This window comes from Chamaea fasciata, unplaced genomic scaffold (assembly GCF_029207755.1).
Source record: "Chamaea fasciata isolate MVZ Bird 193981 ecotype frontalis unplaced genomic scaffold, bChaFas1.0.hap1 SCAF_3, whole genome shotgun sequence".
In the NCBI taxonomy this organism is placed as follows: Eukaryota; Metazoa; Chordata; class Aves; order Passeriformes; family Sylviidae; genus Chamaea; species Chamaea fasciata.
Window position 1 is genome coordinate 62,454,992 of NW_027094088.1, and position 20,788 is coordinate 62,475,779.

The 20,788-nt window shown below is 36.5% G+C and overlaps 1 protein-coding gene across 4 annotated transcripts in view; it reads right to left on the minus strand.

The window, feature by feature from the left end:
• Positions 1 to 20,788, minus strand: part of NKAIN2 (sodium/potassium transporting ATPase interacting 2) — a 532,323-nt gene that overhangs the window by 280,945 nt on the left and 230,590 nt on the right. For all 4 annotated transcript variants that reach the window (XM_066179268.1, XM_066179266.1, XM_066179267.1 and 1 more), the window contains exon 2: positions 13,612 to 13,749. In XM_066179268.1, coding sequence (XP_066035365.1) covers positions 13,612 to 13,749 — 138 coding nt within the window. The remainder of the gene's footprint in view (positions 1 to 13,611; positions 13,750 to 20,788) is intronic.

The window sequence follows — 20,788 nt, forward strand, 5'->3', positions numbered from 1 at the left end:
ACCCATTAATATTGGTAGTAATTAAATTTATTACAAGGGTAAGTCTCTTAAGACAGAATTAGGATATAATTTTGCTACAGAATTCAGAGCATCAATATGAAATAAAAGATTGGCTTAACTAGACAACTAAGAGGTGTAGGACCCAAAACCTTTGTACCATTTATGTCACTAAAAATATTTCGAATCTATGAATAGGTATTTCAACAAGACTAAAGACAGCAGAGTGCTTCTTGTTTCACAGAAGGTAGAAGTAGCAACTAGGTAAAACAAAACTCATAAGTAAAATCAGTGACAGGCTTGTTTCAACATTAAATTTCAAACAGGAATATGCTCTTCAGGCAGATGCAAAATTAAATATGTAGAGTTCTCAGTACTACAGGCTATGAGAAACTTTTTGGTTTTTACTCACAACAGAAACATTTTGAAGATTACATCTAGACTAAAAATAACAAACTGATTAACAAAGAGCTTATAAAATAAATTATGCCAATTTAAAATTCATTATTTTATTTTCAAATTTATCACCTATTCAAACTATTTAACAAAGGACACATGGCTGCAATGATTTTGCTTGTTTATGCATTACTTACATAATGCTATCATTTAAAAAAAATTTTATCCAAGGAACAACATATATGCTCTTCCAAAAGATGGTGATATAACAAACCTGAACACTTCCATAGATATTTCTAATGAGTTCTGCATTTTTCCAGTTGGACACTAAACCCACTAACTAAATGTTTAATTTTGTGAGTCATAACTGAAAGCAAAAACACTCTCTGATTTCAGAACACGATCAGCACAGAATCTTTAACTGGCCTACTAGCTGATAAAAAACAGCATGAAACCCAAAATTAGTTATGTCTCATTCACCCAAAATTGATACTGAAATCAAGGAAAACAGCTGCAGAGTTTAATATAATAAATAAAGAAATTGACATCTAACAAACAGAATGATTGGAAATAGTTAAGAAATTACAGCTAGGAACCAAATTGAGCAGCAGCACTATTGGTAGCTTGAACTGGTATAGGGGGAATCATACCATTTAATTGTAGAACTAAAAGGTTACTTTACTAGACTTGTTTAGAAGTAAAATTTGTATTGAAATGCAAAATTCTGTCCTTAGAGACATTTATAATTCAGATCTTACCTGCTGAGTTCATAGCACATAAAATGCTGCTTCACTATGATCTAACCAACATGAACGTATGTAACATTAACATCTATGCCTAATATACATAAAACCCCATAAAACAGTATGCCAATAAATAGTGCCCTTGACAGCTAAATTATAGAAGTAGGGAGCACTGGAAATTTTGGAACATGTTTAATAGTGCATTTTATAACTCCACTCACTGTTTATCCTGCCTTTCAGTGTCATTCAGAAAATGTATCTCCATTGGTAATGTTCTCACAGCAACAGGTAAAACTTGAAAGAATCACCATGCCCTATTTCTTGTGGAGTTTTGGGAGTTGAAAACAATAACAAAAACATCAGAAATTTTAAAGGGTAAGTACAGCTGGGAAGAGAAAAACATCTCTGAAATTCTGAAATGGAGTTTTGGAGAAGATTTACAAATGATTTTTATGCAGGTTCTTGTTCAGATGGGGAAAAAAGGGCCATATTTGGACTATAACTGAAGATAAGCATCTCCATCTTCTCTCAGAATTGGAAAGGGGGATTTGTAAATGAAAAGGCTAGCACAGCTTTGTGTGGTTCTCAATGAACCTTTCTTGTAGCATAACCTCAGGGTGACAATGAAGCTAACAAAAAAAGAATCAGCCACATTTCCTTGGAAAAAAAACTCTTGAAAAAAATATGAGGGTGGACTCCAGGTACTGTCAGTACATCCTGTGCAGAGATAAAAGACAACTCTGATGAAAGTCAGCTTCACTAAAATTGCTAAGATTGCATAAATTTTAATCAGTTGGGCAGAAGAAGAACTTGGTTTTGGTACAGTACTGGTAAGCAGCGCTTCTCTGACTTCATTTAATTTAAAGCTAAAACTTCATTTTAGCTACATGCAGTACAATGCCATTTCAAATATACATGTAGAGATTAGCAACTGAATCAAGGTGAAGAGATTAGAGGGAGACATAGAAGTACAGAAGGAACTGGAATAGAAAGAAGAGCAGCAGCAGAGTTGTTCTGTGATGGTATTCCACAACAATCCCAGAGTCAGGAGCCAGTTGCAAAGGAGAGGCAGCACAACAGAGGAATGTGAGATTAGAGCAGGCATTTTGGACTAAAGGCAATGTTTCCTCTTCTTTTCTAATGTATACTCCACTGTCTCATAAGCTGCTGATTAAAATGTATTAATCTCTTGGAAGGAGAGTAACAAGGGATACCAGTAGCCATTGCAACAGCCACTGAGTCTGACAAAAGAGTTACCACAAAGCCAGGTTCTGGAATCTACAAATTTTCCCTTGTTGAAAGAATGTACCAGCTTTGTCTGGGATAGCTTTCTTTTGAGAAGCTGGTATGAAGCTATGTGTTGGGTTGGTGCCAAAAACACTGTTCATAATATAAAGGTGTTTTTGTTGTTGCTGAGCAGGGCTTGCAGCCCGTCAAGGCCTCTTCTGCCTCTCACCCCACCCCACCAGCCTGGAGGCTGGGAGTGCAGAAGAAGATGGGAGGGGACACAACCAGGACAGCCAACCCCAGCTGGCCCTGGGAACACTCCATGACATAAGACATCATGCTAAGTATATAAAGTGGGGGGAAGAGAGAGGAAGAGGGGGATTTTGGAGTGATGGCACTTTCCAAATAATTGCTATGCATGATGGAGCCTTGCTTTCCTGGGAATGGCTGAGCTCCTTCCTGTCCATGGGAAGCAGCAGATGAATTTGTTGCTTTGCTTTGCTTGCATGTGCAGATTTTGTTTAATCTCTTAAACTGTCTTCATCACAACCTGTGAGTTTTCTCACTTTTACCCTTTCAATTCTCTTCCTCATCCCAGCAGACAGGAGTGCCTGTATGGGGCATAGATGACAGCTGGGACAGAGAAATACTGCCCAAAGACTGTTTTGTTTTGTTTTTTTCCCTCACAGAAATATTCCACACTGTTAGGTAACTGTGATTCCAGTCTTTATTCCTAGATATAATGGACAGTTTGTGATATCCCCATGTTTGCTGGATGCACTGGATAAAACATTGGCTTGTAACTTGAGAAAAATGGATTCACATGATTATCTGTCACAGCCTTTCTTCTGCTAATATGTCTCAGACTATTAATGTTTCAGCTCCCACCTTTTAAAGCAGTGTGGGGGAATACTTCCCTACTCCAGTAGCGTGACACAAGGACAGAGACATTAAAAGCTCTGAGGTGGACAGGTATCTCTATGAATGTATGCTATAAACACATAAAAGATAAAAAGATAGAGCTATGACCTTTTAGACAAGCAAATGTCAGCATAATTGACATACACCAGCTAGAAAAAAATACTAAATAAACAATGTGGAAATCCACAGTAACAAATACAGGTGTCAGTCTGGGAAATACAAGGAAACCTGATTGCGCTAGATAAAGAGAAATATTCAGCACTGAACTACAGAGGTCATCTGAGAGCAGTGGAAACATTACCTTATCCTTGCTTGATTTTTAATTATGTCTAGCTGGCCAGGACTATTGGGTGCTTAAGAGAATTTTAGTGCTTTCTACTGCAGTTTAGGTAGAGGTAGCAAACCCTCTAATTTCATCTCTAATCTCTTCCTCTACATATCTGTTTAAAGACTTCATTAGCTAAGTCCTTCATTCTTCATGCCCTTTACAGTATTTCAACTAAGTGCCAGTTAGACATTATATTAAAAGAAAGGGTTCCTAGCTCTTCTAAAGAGGGGAAAAAAAAACAAAAAACAAAAACAAAAACAAAAAAAAAACCAAAACAATCAAAGAAAAAAGAAACTAAGCACAGACCCCCACTGTAGAACAAAATCCACTCATTATTATGGTGAGAAAACAGAGGATCTATTCTAAAAAAAACCCCTGAAATGCAGAGGAACTTCATGTGTTGAACTTTCCATGGTGACCTCTCCGGTTTGAATGCAAATAAAATACAATATTCATTATATGTTATTTTTAGTTCTACATGAACTTTATTTCTCAGTGGTGACTCTCTGGAAAGCCATCTTCCTTTTCTGTGGAATGGGAGAGGGAGAGCCATTTTGAAGGGGTACTTTTTAAACGTGAGTATAATTCATTGAAATGGGATAAAAGCACTATGAAAGGATGAACGTAGCTGAATTCTACACCAGTCAAATCTGTCATGAGACAAATAAGTGTGGATTTAAATTAAAAGTATCAGTCATTTTCCTGCACTGGACAGGTTCTGCATAAAATTTCCTGGGAACCAAAGCTGCACTTAATTATATGATGCAAATTATAATCTTTCATCTTCTAATAATCAACATTTTAATCACTTTAAAAAAAAAGCATTAGCTAAGTGTCTTTAAAAGGACGTTTTTATAATGGAAAATTTAAAAACCACTGAAAATTAGTGAAAATCCATCCCAGTCTGAAAGAAAACAAAACTCCATGCAGAACTGTGCAAGTAAATTCTGTACTGGAGTCTTGTCCAGAGTGTCTTTAATAATATTTTTCTAAAAATACATCAAATTAATATTCAGGAATCAGTGGCTCTAAGAAACTAATAGATTTCATGCTCAAATAAGTGATAAGAGCATATTGTGGTTTTAAAATGCTTGCTTTTTAAAAAGCTTCTTGGAGTCTGCCAGTTTCTCTTTTGCTCTTTAGAAGTCTGTTTTCTGACAGCAGGGAGCTTCTGAGAAAGTAATGTCCTACAAAAAACTTAGACCAATCGGAGACCTAGGAGTGCTTATCTGGGATAACTTCCTTTTTATCCCTTGACTAGTTCTCTCATCAGCAGGGGTTTTGTGGTTATTTATTTCCATTGTGCTTTCCTAGGGCTTGCAGATTATCTGTCTGAGTACTCCTTAATCTTGAAAGAATATTTTACACGTTTTAAAGAAGAGTCATCCTTTACATTATTTCCTTTAGATTAATTATTTGTACCCTGAATCTCTCACACCTAACTAAGTCCCAGTGAAGAGAGCAGATGAAAGTAGTCAAACTTCACCCAGACAACTATAGGGAAAAAAATACTCTATCAGAAGTAATATGAAAAGTGTAAAATCCAGAGCCAAAAAAGGACAGAAAATGTAGAGAAATTTACTGTAGACTATCTTCTTTCATCTACTTCCATACAGTCAAGACAGATGCATTCTCTATAATATTATACTGGAAGTGATTCTTGAACATATTTATTCAAGGCTTAGCTGAATCTCCAGGACCTAAGAATTTGAAATCCATTGAGATGTCTTGCAGGTTATCAAACTATATCTAAAAGGAGAGGTCAAAAGCCCAGGGTCATCAAATCTTAGACAAACTTTCTGGAATTATTATCAGGTAAAAAACAAGACCAGTTGACATAAACTTGTATTTAATACTCCACCAATAAATTAACTGATAAGCATAAAGAAAGAATTACTTTTTGAACACTGGAATACTTAAGCTTTTGTTTGATCAAGTTCTGTACATGTACCAGCCATTAGACTCAAAATGTGGATTAGTGCTATGACACTGACCAGCCAGCTATTCATAAACTTCTACTCCCTTCACATTCCGATCCCTACCCTAAAGCAGGTTAGATTCAGTTACAAAAGTGAATTGCTGAGCCTGTCCTTTTAAATATAAATTAAAGTACATTTGAATTCATGACATACTAAAATCTAGTCCTTTAACAAAACAGCAGCAAAAGTGCTCTATTAAACAGCATACCTCCCTGTGAATCAAAATCCCTTTCAGCATATGTTGTTCAAAGTTCAAAGGGCAGTCTTCTACTTACACCCCCACTGATTTTTCACAGCATCTCCCAGAACTGAGCAAAACCCTCCAATAAAGTAACAGTTAGCCAAGTTTACAAAGGTCATTTGTATGGAGGTAGCATCAGTAGTAAAAGGACAGACTATAAAAAGAATCCCAAGCTCTACTCTTCCTTGGCATCTAAATTGACTCACTAATCTTTTATGAGAATTTTTAAGAGAAAAAAGTTGCAATAACATGCTCTTGTTCCAGCTATTTCTGAACATGGAAATATTTCAGAAAACACTGATAAGACCTGAGAAAGGACTACTGAAAAGGTGACCAGAATAATGGATATTTTTAAAGAAAAGCTTTGACAAACAGCAAGCATTCCTCAACCAAAATTTAAGTATAAATTCTGGAATGAAAAGAATGCTAACATATAGAATACTTATGAAAAACGTTAAAGAGAATTCATGCTGCTATTCATGTAATGGAAAGCATTTAAAGAAAATTCACCTATGCAGAAAAACCATAAAATACCAGTGCTTCATTAGTATCAATTTATCTGGCCTAACAAAAATTAAACCATGAATGAAACAAAGCTAATTTAGGGCTGAGGTGGATTCTCCAGCACTGTAAGAGTCTTAATTAATGTTATTGAGTTCTACCAGTGTCCCAAACATGTTTCTGCAAGGTTTTCTGGTGCTCTTTTAAGTTTTCTAGTTTTAGTCTGAATTTTTTGTTTGTCCACATCCTCTTGGTCACACACTTTGCACTTCAAGGCTTTTATTTACTTCAGTGCAATCCTATGCTGCATTTTAGTTTCAGCAAGTTTATTTCTATGTTTACTTCATCAGACACAGCCTTTTACAGAAATTAATTTATTAGAGTTTTATGAATTTATTATTATTTATTATAGCTAACTATCTCTACTAACCAGCTACACAAGTGTGCTGTTTCTCCCTTCTCTTCTTTAATTTGTGAGTTTATAAGGAGCCTAAAGCAGTATTTTATTCCCTCATCCCTGAAAGTGTTCAAAGAAAAGATGTAAATATGGTGCTTAGGGAGATGGTTCAGTGGTGGGTCTGGCCATGTTAGGTTAATGGTTGGACTCAATGATAATAGAGGTAGTTTCCAATCTTAATGATTATATCATTCATTGGTTTTTGACCAAGATAAGGATTAGCAAAAAATGTTTGTTTCTTGATATTTCTGAGGCACAGTGACCACTAATATTTTATTCACTGTTAGTTGATAACTAGATCTTTTTTTTAAAACTAATCTGATTTTCTTTCAGCTGAAGGAAAACTATTTACATAACTAATTTTTAATCAACAGCCCCAAGAATAAAATGAATAAGCACTGAGGAACTATTTTGTTAAAATTTCACCTGAACATTAGTTACATTTAGATGCAGGCAGAGGTTTCCATAATGGTCACTTTGGGGGTTGCTATCACCTCCCGGATCTTACATCATTTGTATTTTCTGTATCTTTTTGATTTTTCTGATTGAAAATGTAATGGCAGTGTGCTTATGATACAGCAAATTGAAACTAATGGATGATGACCTCCACTTTTCCTTCCCAAGTGTAAGAACATCTCAATACACATGCAGTTCTCAAAACAGCTGTTCTGTCCTCCCTGTTTAAGACACACATGAAGTTTAATTCGTGGAATTCTGCTAAATCTGGGGAAATTACTATTCTGTCAACATTATATTTCTTTCATCACTTATCCCTGAGATACCTCTCTTGTTTGTTTGGTTTTAACTTTTCCAGTGGGAAGGTGTATATTTGGATTACTCCTGACATTTAAGTAATTACTTAAGTTTTCACTGACACAGATTTTCCAATTAACATAGAAATATAACTGTGGTCACCCACTTCCAAGTTGATCTGGCTTGTAAGTACTAAAATATAAATCACCTTGCATTGCACTATTTTCAACTTGAGTGAAACAAATAAATCCTGGAATTTTTTACACTGAGAACAGCATGGATAATGAAAAATGTTTCATACAATTACCATTTCCAGTTTTAAGTGGATTTACTTCAGTCTTGTTCGGCTTGCTTTCCAGCTTACATTCAGCAAAGATTTTAGTAAATAGAGTGACAGAATATCCTAAAACTTAATCATTCTGTTGCTGGTATTAGTGACAGTAGCAGGAAATAAATTCTGTTTTTCAAGCCCATTTGTGCCAGAAATACAAGTCTAAGGGGCTGGTAGATATAATAGCTAACTGTTTTGTTACTCAAATGACAAAGAAAATTACCAGACATCTATGTGAGTATTAGAAATGATCCATTCATTAACTAAATACATTGAAATAAAGAAATTAATATATAGGTATGAATACATAAACAAAGGACAGAGACAAGACGGGGTGTTTAATGCACTCATTCCCTCTGTCTTCAACATGGAGGATGGACCAAGAGGGTCTCAGTGCCCTGAGCTGGAGGACCATGACTGTGAGAATAATCAACTCCCAATGGATCCTGAACTTTTGTGGGATCTGCTGCTCCAGCTGGAACCCAACAAATCTATGGGGCCTGATGGGATTCATCCAGATTCCTCAAAGAGCTAGCTGATGACACTGCAAAGCCTCTTTGGATGATTTTTGAGTAGTCTTGGGAAGCCAGAGAATTTAACTTCCAGTTGACTGGAAGCTAGCTAACATCGTCCCAGTTTTCCAAAGGGCAAGAAGGAGGACCCTGGAAACTACATGTCTGTCAGCCTCACTTCAGTGTCTGGTAAAATCATGGAAAATATTATTCTGGGAGATATTGAAAAATGCCTGGAGGACAATGCAGTCATCAGTCACAGCCAGCATGGCTTCATGAGGGGATTATCCTGCCTGTTGGGCCTGATTTCCTTCTGGAAATGGAGAACTCACCTCATTGATGTATAAAAGCAAGGAAATGTATTATTTTTGGACTTCAGAAAAGCTTTTGATACTGTCTCCCACATAACCCTTCTGGACAAAACGTCTCAGCAGCTGAACAACTGTGTTGTGTGATGGGTGAGCAACACAATCATGAGTTGGGCACAATGGGTTATAGTGAATGGGGTGACAGCAGGCTGGTGTTCTGTCACTACTGGGGTCCCATAGGGCTCCATCCCCAGCCCTGTGCTCTTCAACACCTTCATTTATGACTTGTGCAGTTTTGGGCACCACAGTATAAAAGAGACATTGAGCTTTTAAAGAACATCCAAAGGACTGATATGACGATGGGGAAGGATCTGGAGTCCCTTAGGAAGAGGGGCTGAGGTCACTTGATTTGTTCAGCCTAGAAAAGAGGAAACTGAGGAGAGATGTCATTTTGGTCTTCAACATCCTCAGAGGGGGGAGTGGAAGGATAGGTACTGATCTCTTCTCTGTGGTAACCAGTGACAGGACTTGAGGAAATGGCATAAAGATGAGATAGGGGAATTTTAGGTTGGATATCAGAAAAAGTTTTTTCACCCACAGAGTGGTTGAGCACTGGAACAGGCTCCCCAGGGAAGTGGTCACAGCACCAAGCCTGATAGAAGTCAGGAAGCATTTGGACAATGCTCAAAGTCCCAGAGTATAAATCTTAGGGTGTCTTTGTGCAGGGCCAGAAGTTGAACTCAATGATCCTGATGAGTTCCTTCCAACTCAGCGCATTCTATGATTCTATGAACTACAGAAAAAAAAATTCCCATTCATTATTATCCATGACAAACTACTGAATCATGGAAGAAACTGAAGAATATTATTATGTGTGCTTGAACAAACTTGAACAAACAAATCATCTTTCCAAATGGCACAGTTTGAAACAGAATCAGTATCTTGATTCACGGCCTCCTGTGACAGCCACCAGACAGAGCTACTACTAAAATGTTCAAGGTCATTTACTTAATTGTACTTATAATAATATTGGGCATTAGCTCAAAATGATTATGCAGAAAATTAGTGCTTATGTTCCAAAATTATCATTTGCTCTGAAAAGATGTGTAGAGCAGAGAAGTAATTTCTGTGTCTGTGTGCCTCCTTCTATAAATAAACATCTACATTTCAGTTGCAACACAGTAAATCATCACATAAGTACAATTAAGCTGAAGCACTGAATGGTTTGTCTCAGAATGGCAAAGTACTTCCTAAGAAAACCATTTACAAAAAGCAGATTCAGGTGGGAGTCTGACTTCACAGACTTCAAAATGTTGTGTCTTGCAGGCTGACAAGAATGCACAATGACCAATCTATTTAATTTCATCATCCTGTTTATTAAATGGGTTTACATATGATCTTTTCCCCCTAAGAGCTATAAAGAAAGTAGAAGTGAAATAAGAGGAAAAACTTGTTTACTGTGCAGGTGAACGAGCACTAGAACAAGTTTCCCAGAGAGGTTGTGTAGTTTCCCCCACTGGAGTATTCAAGAACTGTCTGGATGCAATCCTGTGCCATGTGCTCTAGGATGACCCTGCTTGAGCTGGGAAGCTGGACCAGATGATCCACTGTGGTCCCTTCTAGCCTTACACATTCCGTCATTCTGTGAACATATATTTTTTAAAAATTTCTGTACTGAGCTTGAGTACACATACTTTCTTATTATAAATAAAACCATTATCTGGAAGATAAATCAAATTATGTCAATAAGATGTATTAATGCCAGAACTCACTTATTAAAAATATTAAGCATAAGAATCCTTTTGTTCTAAAAACCTGTTTTATCTGAAAATTAACAAAATTTTCTTAAAAATTATCTTAACAAGATCTAGTAAAACAGCGTTCTGAAATGTTTTCTCACCAAAAATCTTGGCCAAATCATTCACCATACGGAGACTGTCTAACTGTCTTTAAAATTCACAAAGGTAGCTCAGAGGCTTTACAATTTCCCATGGCATGATTACAGTTGTTGGATGGTATCCTGGTATGTACATATGGGAGATGAACTGCTGCGCATTTTCATGTAATACTTTAAACTTTTTTTTTTTTTTTTTTTTTTTTTTTTTTTTTTTTTTAAAAAGGAAGATAATAAATTTCAATTTACAACAGAAATACCAAAACCTGGATTGGTAGAGTCAGGGCTACTTGTCATGTAAGACATTAAGTAGATCCACTAGGTGTGTTGAGTGACTGACCATGTCTAAGTCTTTAAAAAGACATAGATTAACTCAACTGTATTCTCTGGGGCCTAATGGTTTGGCAGACTGATGATGCTGCAAGAAGCCCAGACATAAGGTAATTGACTCTCTCTCTCTCTCTCTCTCTTTTTTTTTTTTTTTTTTTTTTTTTTTTTTAGCACGCATTTCAGCAATTACATATTAAGTACTGTACAACTAATAATCTATCCTATTCTGCCAGACCTTATATGGACCTTCAAAAATCCTTTAGTCCCCTGCCATGGGGGATATTTTTCTCTAGATTAGATTTTTCAAACTCTTATGCAACATGACTTTGAACACTTCCAAGGATGGGGTATACACAAATTCTCTGGCTGATTTGTTTCAATGTCTTGCCATCCTCACTGTAAACATTTTCTTTCTTATGTTCTTTCAGTTTAAACCTATTGCTCCTTTTTCTGTGAGTACATGCTCTGGTAAAAAGACCTTCTCTATCTTTCTCATAAGTCCCCTTTATATATTGAAAGGCTACAATGAGGTTTGCCAGAGACTTCTCTTCACCAGGCTGAACAATTTCAACTCCCATCCTGTCTCCAGAGGGGAAATGTTCTACCCCACTGACTGTTTTTATGGCCCTCCTCTGGAGCTGCTCTAACAGGTCCATATCTTTCTTGCACTGTGGGCCATAGAGCTCCTCTCTTGATCCAACTAAATAAAGGATGAGATTTTTATCACTGTCTTCTTAATCAGTCTGTGACAACTGGCACATTCAGGTGTCTTTTATAAACTCTGAGCGAGACAGCTCAATCTTATATTGGTTCTATCCAAATCAATGAGATGATGCAGAGAGGCAAACTCACAAAGACAGATGGGATACACAGTTGGGGTGAGCTCTAAGAAAGATGTGTGTGAAAATTAGTTTGAACAGTGTTGCACAATCCATATCATTCAGCAACTCATGTGAATGCACTCAATTTATAAAGCTGGTGTTCTTCCCCATTCACAAAGCACTTATCATAGTAGCAGGCCACTTAAATCTGAACTTTTGTTTAGCTCAGCTATGCATTTTATGCTCATGCTTTGTTTTATGTCACAGAACAGTCTTGGGATGGAATATTTAACCCTTTTTCTTTATGGGATGACTGAATTTTTTATTTTTATTTTCAAGTCTTTTTTATTGGTTAAAGTCCCAGAAATTAGAGGAAACTCCAGTTCACATGACTCCCAGTGTTTTAACTTGAAGGAAAACTAGATATTTAAGGCTTTCAACATAGTTTTCAATGCAGATGATAAATTTTTGGAACATATTAAGTTGCTTGCATGCATAAAGGCATTGGACATGTGGATACAAATTTTCTGCATATAGGAAATCACAGCGACAGATGTGTCACAGAGACATTAACACAAATGTTAATGTATTTCTCCTAGCATCACAGTAAAGCAATATGGATGGTAGCACAGGGGTAAAAGCAAAATCTTTCTATATTCTGAGTGACTGCTGGTATATGAGGGAACAGTTAAGAGGGTACAGAATCTGTACCCTTTGCAGAAGAGGGTACAGATTCAGTGGAATTAACATAGATAAGGGGTAGTGACTTTAAACCAAAAGAGTAAACTGAGAGTAGATTTAGATTAGATATTAGGAAGTCTTTTCTGTGAGGCTGATGAGACACTAGAACACGTTGTCCAGAGAAGCTGTGGATGCCTCATCCCTGGAAGGTTTCAGACTAGGTTGGAACAGAGTTTAAAGCAATCTGGTCTGCTGAAAGGTGCCCCTGCCAGGCTGGAACCAGGTGATCTTTAAGCTTGCTTCCAACACAAACCATTCTATCATTTTAAGATCCCCTTGTTTTCATTTGACATGCAAATATGGTTGTGTATAGGCAAATTTTTCAATTCCTGTCTCTGAAATGTATGAAAGCTTTACATGAATTAATAGTCAATTTTGACAGTAATATTGCTATGAAAATCTAGCAAAAGCTATTCTGAATTATGGTTTTCAGAGTTGTTGTTATTCTTTCTTTGTAGAAGTACAAATGGCAAAAATCCCACAAACCCTGAGTACGAAATGAGGATTTAATTAATACTGCATTGTGTCAGAGAGTACAGACATTCTAAGTCTGTGTATAAGAGGTAGCTGAATAAGGAAAGAATGGATTAAAAATATGAAGGTCCAAATCCTTATTTTCATACTGGAGCCCTCAGTCCATTATTTCTTACCATATCATCATACCTCACTTTCAGGTTGGATTATAAATTCTAGGAGGCATGTACATAACAGATAAGCACTCTAGAAACAGTAGTTAATAACAGTAATGAGTAACTATAATGAATCATGCCTCTGTTGGGGAAGTCCAATGTATCTAGGAAAGTTATGGCTAACATTTAGACTAGCTCTAAATTCCCCTAATACTAAAGATGTTGTAATTCCTTAAGCTGACTCCACTTGAAAGTTCATATTGTCATGCAGTTAATGATCATATTGACTTTTAACTTTTGGAGACTGTTACCAGTTGATTATTGCAGATGTCCCAAAAGCACAGTAAGTAAATGTGAAATGTTACAGAAGAAAATTAAACCAAGAAAATATTTCTATTTGCTTTATGAGAGATGCAGTTTGGAGTGCTTTTCTGCTTTGTTTTTTTTTTTTTTTTTTTTCTCACATGCACATCAAAATAAGTAAATGAAATTAAATACTCACTCCTGTTATGTAACGAGGTCTATACTGGATGGTTCCAAATAAGCCAAGTATGACTATAATAATGTGTATAAAATTTGCGAGGATGGGTGCCCACTGATAACCAAGGAAGTCAAATATCTGCCTCTCGAGCACAGAAACCTATGATTAAAAAGCAAAGGCATAAATAGATTAGAATAAACCAGAAAACATATATGAAGGTATTTCCCCTTCCCATATCCAAGCAATTTCTCTGAGTTAAAAAAATACTTGTCAGCAGTAAAATGAGAGGAGTTTGAAGTGTTTCAACTTCTTGTTTTAATGAAACCTGCACTTATCACTGGTTACGAAGTTATACTCTACCAAGATACAAAACTTCACTAGAATGGTATGTTTGCAAGGAGGAGAAACACAAATCATTTTGTGATATACACCAGCAAATGCTATTATGTTTTAGGGTATCAGTGCTGAAAATTAGTGATAGGTTTATGACATCTTCTCAGCTACATTGTTTCCATTCACAACACCATCCTTTAGCCTGGTTCTGTCTCCTCCACGATTTCCTTGCATTTTATCTCTTCTCTCTATCCCAGCTATTCTGTCAGTGGGCTTTTACCCATAACCAAATATATAGAACTTTTTGACCTGGTAATGACTCTAGTTTACCTTCTTCCATTGTTACAAACATCAGCTGAAGTATAAACTCCCCCAAGACTCCAGATAAATAATTTTAAAGACCAATTGAGGAAAAATCCCAGAGTGATGATTACTGTTTATAAGCAATACCATTCCAAACAAACAGATCAGACATTAGAAAAAACACCTTTCTAACAGTATCCATAGAAATAATTTCATAATTCCAATAGCAGGTGTCCCTTAACTGATGTTTTTACATTATGTAAAAAATACAGTACTGTAGATGAACCCATAGGCAAAATGACATGTTTTGACAAAAAAGTATTAATATTAGAAGGCAATGTAATGGTGAAGTGAAATTAGACAGAAAGATCATGGAGTTTCTTTGACAGCATTCCAACAATTTCACTAATTGGAATGGTGAATTGATGAACTTCATGAAAATGTGAATAATGAAAATAATATAATATAATATAATATAATATAATATAATATAATAATTAATAATAAAATAACAGAAATGCAAATACCACCCAAAAAAGGAGAGAAGGAGAAAGAGACAGAAAGAGAGAGAGGGAAAGAAAGAAAAAGAAAGGAAAAGAAAGAAAGAAAGAAAGAAAGAAAGAAAGAAAGAAAGAAAGAAAGAAAGAGAAAATGAAAGGAAGAGAAAGAAAAAATGAGCAGATGGTTTTTTCTTGATTAACTTTTATTAAATAACAGGTGACTATTTACTGAGTTTATGTTATGTTGTGAACTGAATTAACAGGTTTATTTGCCAACCATTCTGTTAATTTAAAAAATAACACCTTCTGAGATCAAGTACTAAATCAGTAATTAACTACTGCTCTCGTATGATACTGCTATGGGAGAATTTTTCAATTTCATGCCACAGTCCACTATCACAGCAACACTTTCTTTTTGAAATTGGCTAAGAAAACTTTTCATTAAAAGACAGCCTACATTTACATCAGCATTGGAAATGTCAAAAGGCTGTTAATTATATGTATTGACATATGTACTATGTACTGATCCCTGTTGAACTTTGAGATGTTCAAAATAATAATTATTTCCCAAAATAATCTTGGGAAAGTTTGTCAGCCATGTAATTTAAAATTTTAGTGTTCATGTTTCATGTCAAACATTGAATTTCCCTTTTCAACAAAGACTCCTTTTACACAATGCATCCTGCTTATAACCAGTCTTAGTATTTTGACTACCCTTTTATTTTACATATGTATTGAAAGAAATTCTGTTCCTACATTATCCAAAATCTTTCTGAGCTGATTTTTGCTATCATACAACTCTCTCTAGCAGAGGAAAGGCAAAGAAGAGTTCCCAGAATCCCAGGACATGTCAAATGGTGACAATGGGATGAAGAAATAAAAGGAAGATCAAGCTGTATTAGGAACTTCATGAAAACTCAGATTGCCTGTGCTTCTAAGTTTATCATTAAGAGATATTTCCTTGACTACAGACACAGTATTTTTTTACTTTAAAAAGGACTAACATGTGGCATGAAGCAGCATTACATAGGTCAGTGTGAGGTCTATTAGGTGCAGCAGCAAAAGACCTGTTACACCTAAGTGCTGTTAAACACATAACAAAGGGAAAATGTTGCCTCTGAGAACAGAGATCATATTTTCATCAGATAAACAAAGAGTAAATGAGAAGAGCAAAGCTGTAGAAAAAGGAGTCTAGACTGTACAGGCTTCTAGTTTAGTAACAGTAGAGGTTGAGGAAACAAAAAAAAAAAATCATGGGAAGATGCAAATCATTCAAACAGCAGGAGATCATCCAGTTAAGTATGCCAATTATGGGGGGAAATTGCAGCATGCTAGTTAATTGTATAAAAAGGAGAAAACCTCATATCCCTGACATGGCTTTTAGTCTAGAAGAAAACTGTGCTATAATGCATCAACATGTTTTGTTTTGCTTGTCTTGGTGAAAGATGGAGTTCCATCAAAACTTATGAGACAGGATTGGATTAATGGCTATTCTGTGAGAATCCTTCCTTTTCACACATCAATGTACTCTTTGTTTTTTTCCTATTACTAGCAATTTCTTCAGTACCAGGCAACCACTCTCAGATTTTGTGGTCATGTTGAACTTGGGGTGAGTAAATACCAGGAAGCAGGGCATGCAAGGGGATAAATACAGAAGAAAAAGACAGGTCTGCACCACTTCTGCCCATGTATATCTATCTCTCATTTGCTACAGGCACACTTGCTATTAGATTTTCTCACGTCACTTCAAGGAATCAGCTGTGTGTGGGGACTGCTGGATATGTGAAATGGCAGCATTCTGGTCGGGTATGCACAGATGAAATGTTGTGGAAATGCAACTCTTCCTGAGAAGATCACATTAACATGGCAAAGTGCATTGTGAGTTTATCAAATGCAAATTACAAGACAGAACGAGATCTTTATTCCCACTTCCTAAAGAGATGAAGGTGGAGAGAAAATAAAACTCATCCACAAACAAACATAAATATAATACAGATTTTCTACATAAGTTACTTTTAAAAAAATCTCATTTGGTCTGTGTTTCTAAAAGGAGAAAAGTGGAAAGTAGGACAAAGTAGTTACAAAGACTATTAAAAATAGTATTATGTAGCTTCCTCCTTTTCCACAGATGTCAGAATCATAAGGGATTTCCTTACATAGCAAGAGAAAATATAGATTTGATTTTGAAAGCATTTAATTCCTTTACTTCAAAATTTTTGGTTAAACAACTGCACTACTTCAAATCATACCTACTAGCTTCAAATGTTTAATGATGTTTCAAGGATATTACAGAGAGAAAGGAAAAAAACTTACAAAGAAATATTAATCTTTAAAGTCAAGGAAACTTCTTTCTTCTTCCTCAGGTGTTGGTATTGATATCAGCACTTTTAACATTTTTGTTATTGGCATAGGCAGTGGGGTTTTGTGCACCCCCAGCAAGTTTGCTGATGACACCAAGCTGTGCAGTGCAGTTGACACACTGGAGGGAAGGGATGTTATCCAGGGAGACCTTGGTAGGCATGAGAGGTCCATTTGTGTGAACCTCATAAAGTCCAACAAGGCCAAGTGCAAGGTCCTCCACCTGGATTCGGGCAATTCCAAGCCCAAATATAGGCTGTGCAGAGAATGGATTGAGAGCAGCCCTGGGTAAACAGACTTTGGGTTGTTTGTGGACAAGAAGCAAAACACGAGCTGGCAATGTGCACCTGCAGCCCAGAAAGCCAACCCCATCCTAGGCTGCATCAAAAACCAGTATGGCCTGCAGGGTGAGGGAAGGGATTCTGTCCTGCTCTGCTCTGGTGAGACCCCACCTGGATGCTGCATCCAGCTCTGGGGTCCTCAGTACAAGAAAGATGTTGATTGGTTGGAGCAAGTCCACTAAGGCCCCTAAGTTGGTCACAGGGCTGGAACCTCTCCTATGAAGACAGGCTGAGACATCTGGGACTCCTCAGCCTGGAGAAGAGAAGGCTTCAGGGAGACCTTATAGCAGCCTCCCAGTAGCAAAGGGGGGCTTTACAAGAAGCCTGGAGAGGGATTTTTTTTTAACAAGGGCATTTAATGACATGACAAGGGGAAATGGCTTTAAGCTGAAATAGAGTAGGTTTAGATTACACATTAGGAAGAAACTCTTTCTTGTGAGAGTGGCAAGGCATTGGAACAGGTTGCCCAGAGCAGTTGTGGATTCCTCAGTCTCTGGAGGTGCTCAAAACCAGGCTGGATGGGGCTTTGAGAAATGTGGTCTAGTGCAAGGTGTCCCTGCCCATGATGGGGGTGTTGGAACTAGATAATCTTTAAGGTCCCTTCCAACCCAAACCATCCTGTGATTCTATGTCTCTGGAAAAAAAGAATAGCAAAAAGAATAAATAGATGCTTTGGATGAAAAAGTGTAGTATGGTTAGAAAAGAAAAATATGATTTAATTAACCTTCACACTAATAATGCAGTGAACTCAGAATGTAGGGTTATGGACAATCAGATTCTAATGTTGAAAAATAAATACCCACCACATTGTCTTTTTAGGGAGATTATTTGATGTATCCACTGATAGAATTACAGAAGACCTTATTTAAAGGGAACCATTTTAGTAATGCATAACTTTTTCCAGGCTTCTGCTAAGCGTTGTAAAAATAAATACAAAATCTAATGAACCCATATACTGTCAAATTAGCATAGCACAAAAACTATTTCCAGATTTCCAGACTCTTGTCAGAGGCCGGTTGTTAATAGGTTTACAGCATTACTGACTTTGAGGGATCTAGGAATTGAAGTTCCAGAGGAGAATGAAAAACATTTGGAGATGATTCTTAAAGTATATGATTAGACTAGAATTTCAGAAAGGAACCACAACGGAGAAACCAGTCAAAAGATGATTTATAACACAAACTCCAAAAGGGAAAATGACTAAGTGCCTTTGCTCAGACAGGTCCTTGAGAAAAAACTCAACCACTACTACTTTACAATGATACAGAATCCAAAATTTGCACTGATGTAAATTAAAGCGCACATAGGCAGAAACACACAAGAGAATATGTACAACCCCTGCCAGCCAAGGTCCCCAGACAGCAAACACAGCACATTGGCACTCAGCACACTAGGACTGGGGCAGGATCACACAACTGGCTGAGGGGTGGTAAAGAGGCTCTCAGTAAATTCCAAAGGAAGTGTATTAGCTTAAATTACAGTACAGGAGAATTAAACAACTGTGTTTTATATCACTGACTGATGTACACTAAGAATGAGCTAAAGAAATTACGCTCTAATCACTAACTCATTAAGTCCCCTCAGCAAAATTGTGTTGTATCAGATGCCTACACCATCTAATAATTAGCTTCTGCTTTTAAGTTATTTTTTAAGGTTTTTTTATGACTTTCAGTTCTTGCTCTATGGCATAGAAAATTAAAAAGAGTCAAATAAATACAAGTATTTTTGGGTCTTTAGCTTATGAAAGATTTCTAATGCTAAAGCCTGCCTGCATGACTACAATATCCCCAGCTAACACTCCAGCACTTCCATCATTTTGAGGCAGAATGCATTTATTTGTGCCATTCCTTAGAGAGGTTCATTTAATTTTTCATCAACATTTCAGATAGTATCTTGAGATAGAGGGCCAGTTACTCAGAAAATTCTCCACAGTCACCCAGCAGAAAAACAGATTAATATTTTGAAAGTCAAATCTATACAAAATACACAGACACATCTGGAAGTGTGCATGCGCATGTGAGTCAAGTCTTTTACTGCAAAAAAGCAGGGTAAGTAAAAACAATGTTTTTTTAATTTTTTATTTATTTATTCATTTATTTTGGTAAGAAAAAGGCAACATTAAAATGAAGAAATTAAGTCCTGTGAAAAGCTGTGGACACAATGGTGTTCTCGGCACATCTAATATAAACCATCCAAACCATAGCAAGAACAGGTAATTCAAGTTAAAATCAAAAAGGAATTAGTTTCCACTTGTCCATTCATTCCTCAAAGGAATCACATATATAATACTAAGCCACCCTCCTTAATCCATGTGAGGTTGCTGAGAGAAGGAATAGGCCTCCACCACACTTGATAAGAAAGTAATCATAGTTTTTGAAAATCCTGTGTAGGACCACATTCCTGCATCGTATTGTGTATAAGTGGATTTCTGCTGTGACCTACTAAGGACCACAAACCTCTTCACAGGTACAGAGTGCATTCTTAGTCTCAGCTGCTGCCTTCCCTAACTGAGCATGGCAATTATAAGAAAATGGCAAGTACAAGTCTTCTACAGTGTGTTTGCTGTTATCTAGTAGTGAAAAGCATATCTACAAAGCATTGTAGGAATAATTGTGCCTCAGTTTTTACTGTGCAAGACCAAATTCACTTTTGCTAATATTTAAAAAAAACCAACAAAAATCCAGAATTTTTGAGGTATATTAGATTTCAATACTCTCAAAACCAGCAGAGCATTTCAGTTCATTTATTTGTTTCAGTTTTGTATATAATTGCATACTTGATCCCAATTACTTACGTAGATAGGTTAGAGCCTTAAGTTCATGTCACAATTTTTTTCCCAAATATTAAAATCAGTGTACAGCAAATTTTGTGTATGTCTGCATATGTGAATTCTTTAGGACAACAGTTTCTTGTTTCAGGCTGGCCACCAATAGCAACACTTAGAGATGTGTAAGAACACATACTTTTGTGTGTCTGAAAGAAAACTTCAAAAAATCTATCTCAAGTAACATTTTCTACTCATGAGACTATCAAGAAGTTTGCAGTTCAGCTACAGGATGAACTTTAGCAACAGGTGCTAAAAGTTTTAATCCCTGTAACGTATTTTAATTTTTATTCATGAACACTTGTAATAACAATTTGCGCATTATTTAATATTTGCATTCCACCAAACCCAGGAAGAGGTGCATAAAAGAGGTTTGCTCTGAAACTGATAAATTGGGTCAAGTTATGAGGTTCTTTTTTACCTTAAACCAAGATAATGTTGTAACACAAAATACTCAGCTGCCAAGTCCCAGCTAGGGGGTGTAACAAGGCGGCTAGCTGAGACTGTGGCCAAAGGAGGGATCCTGACAGAAAGGTTAG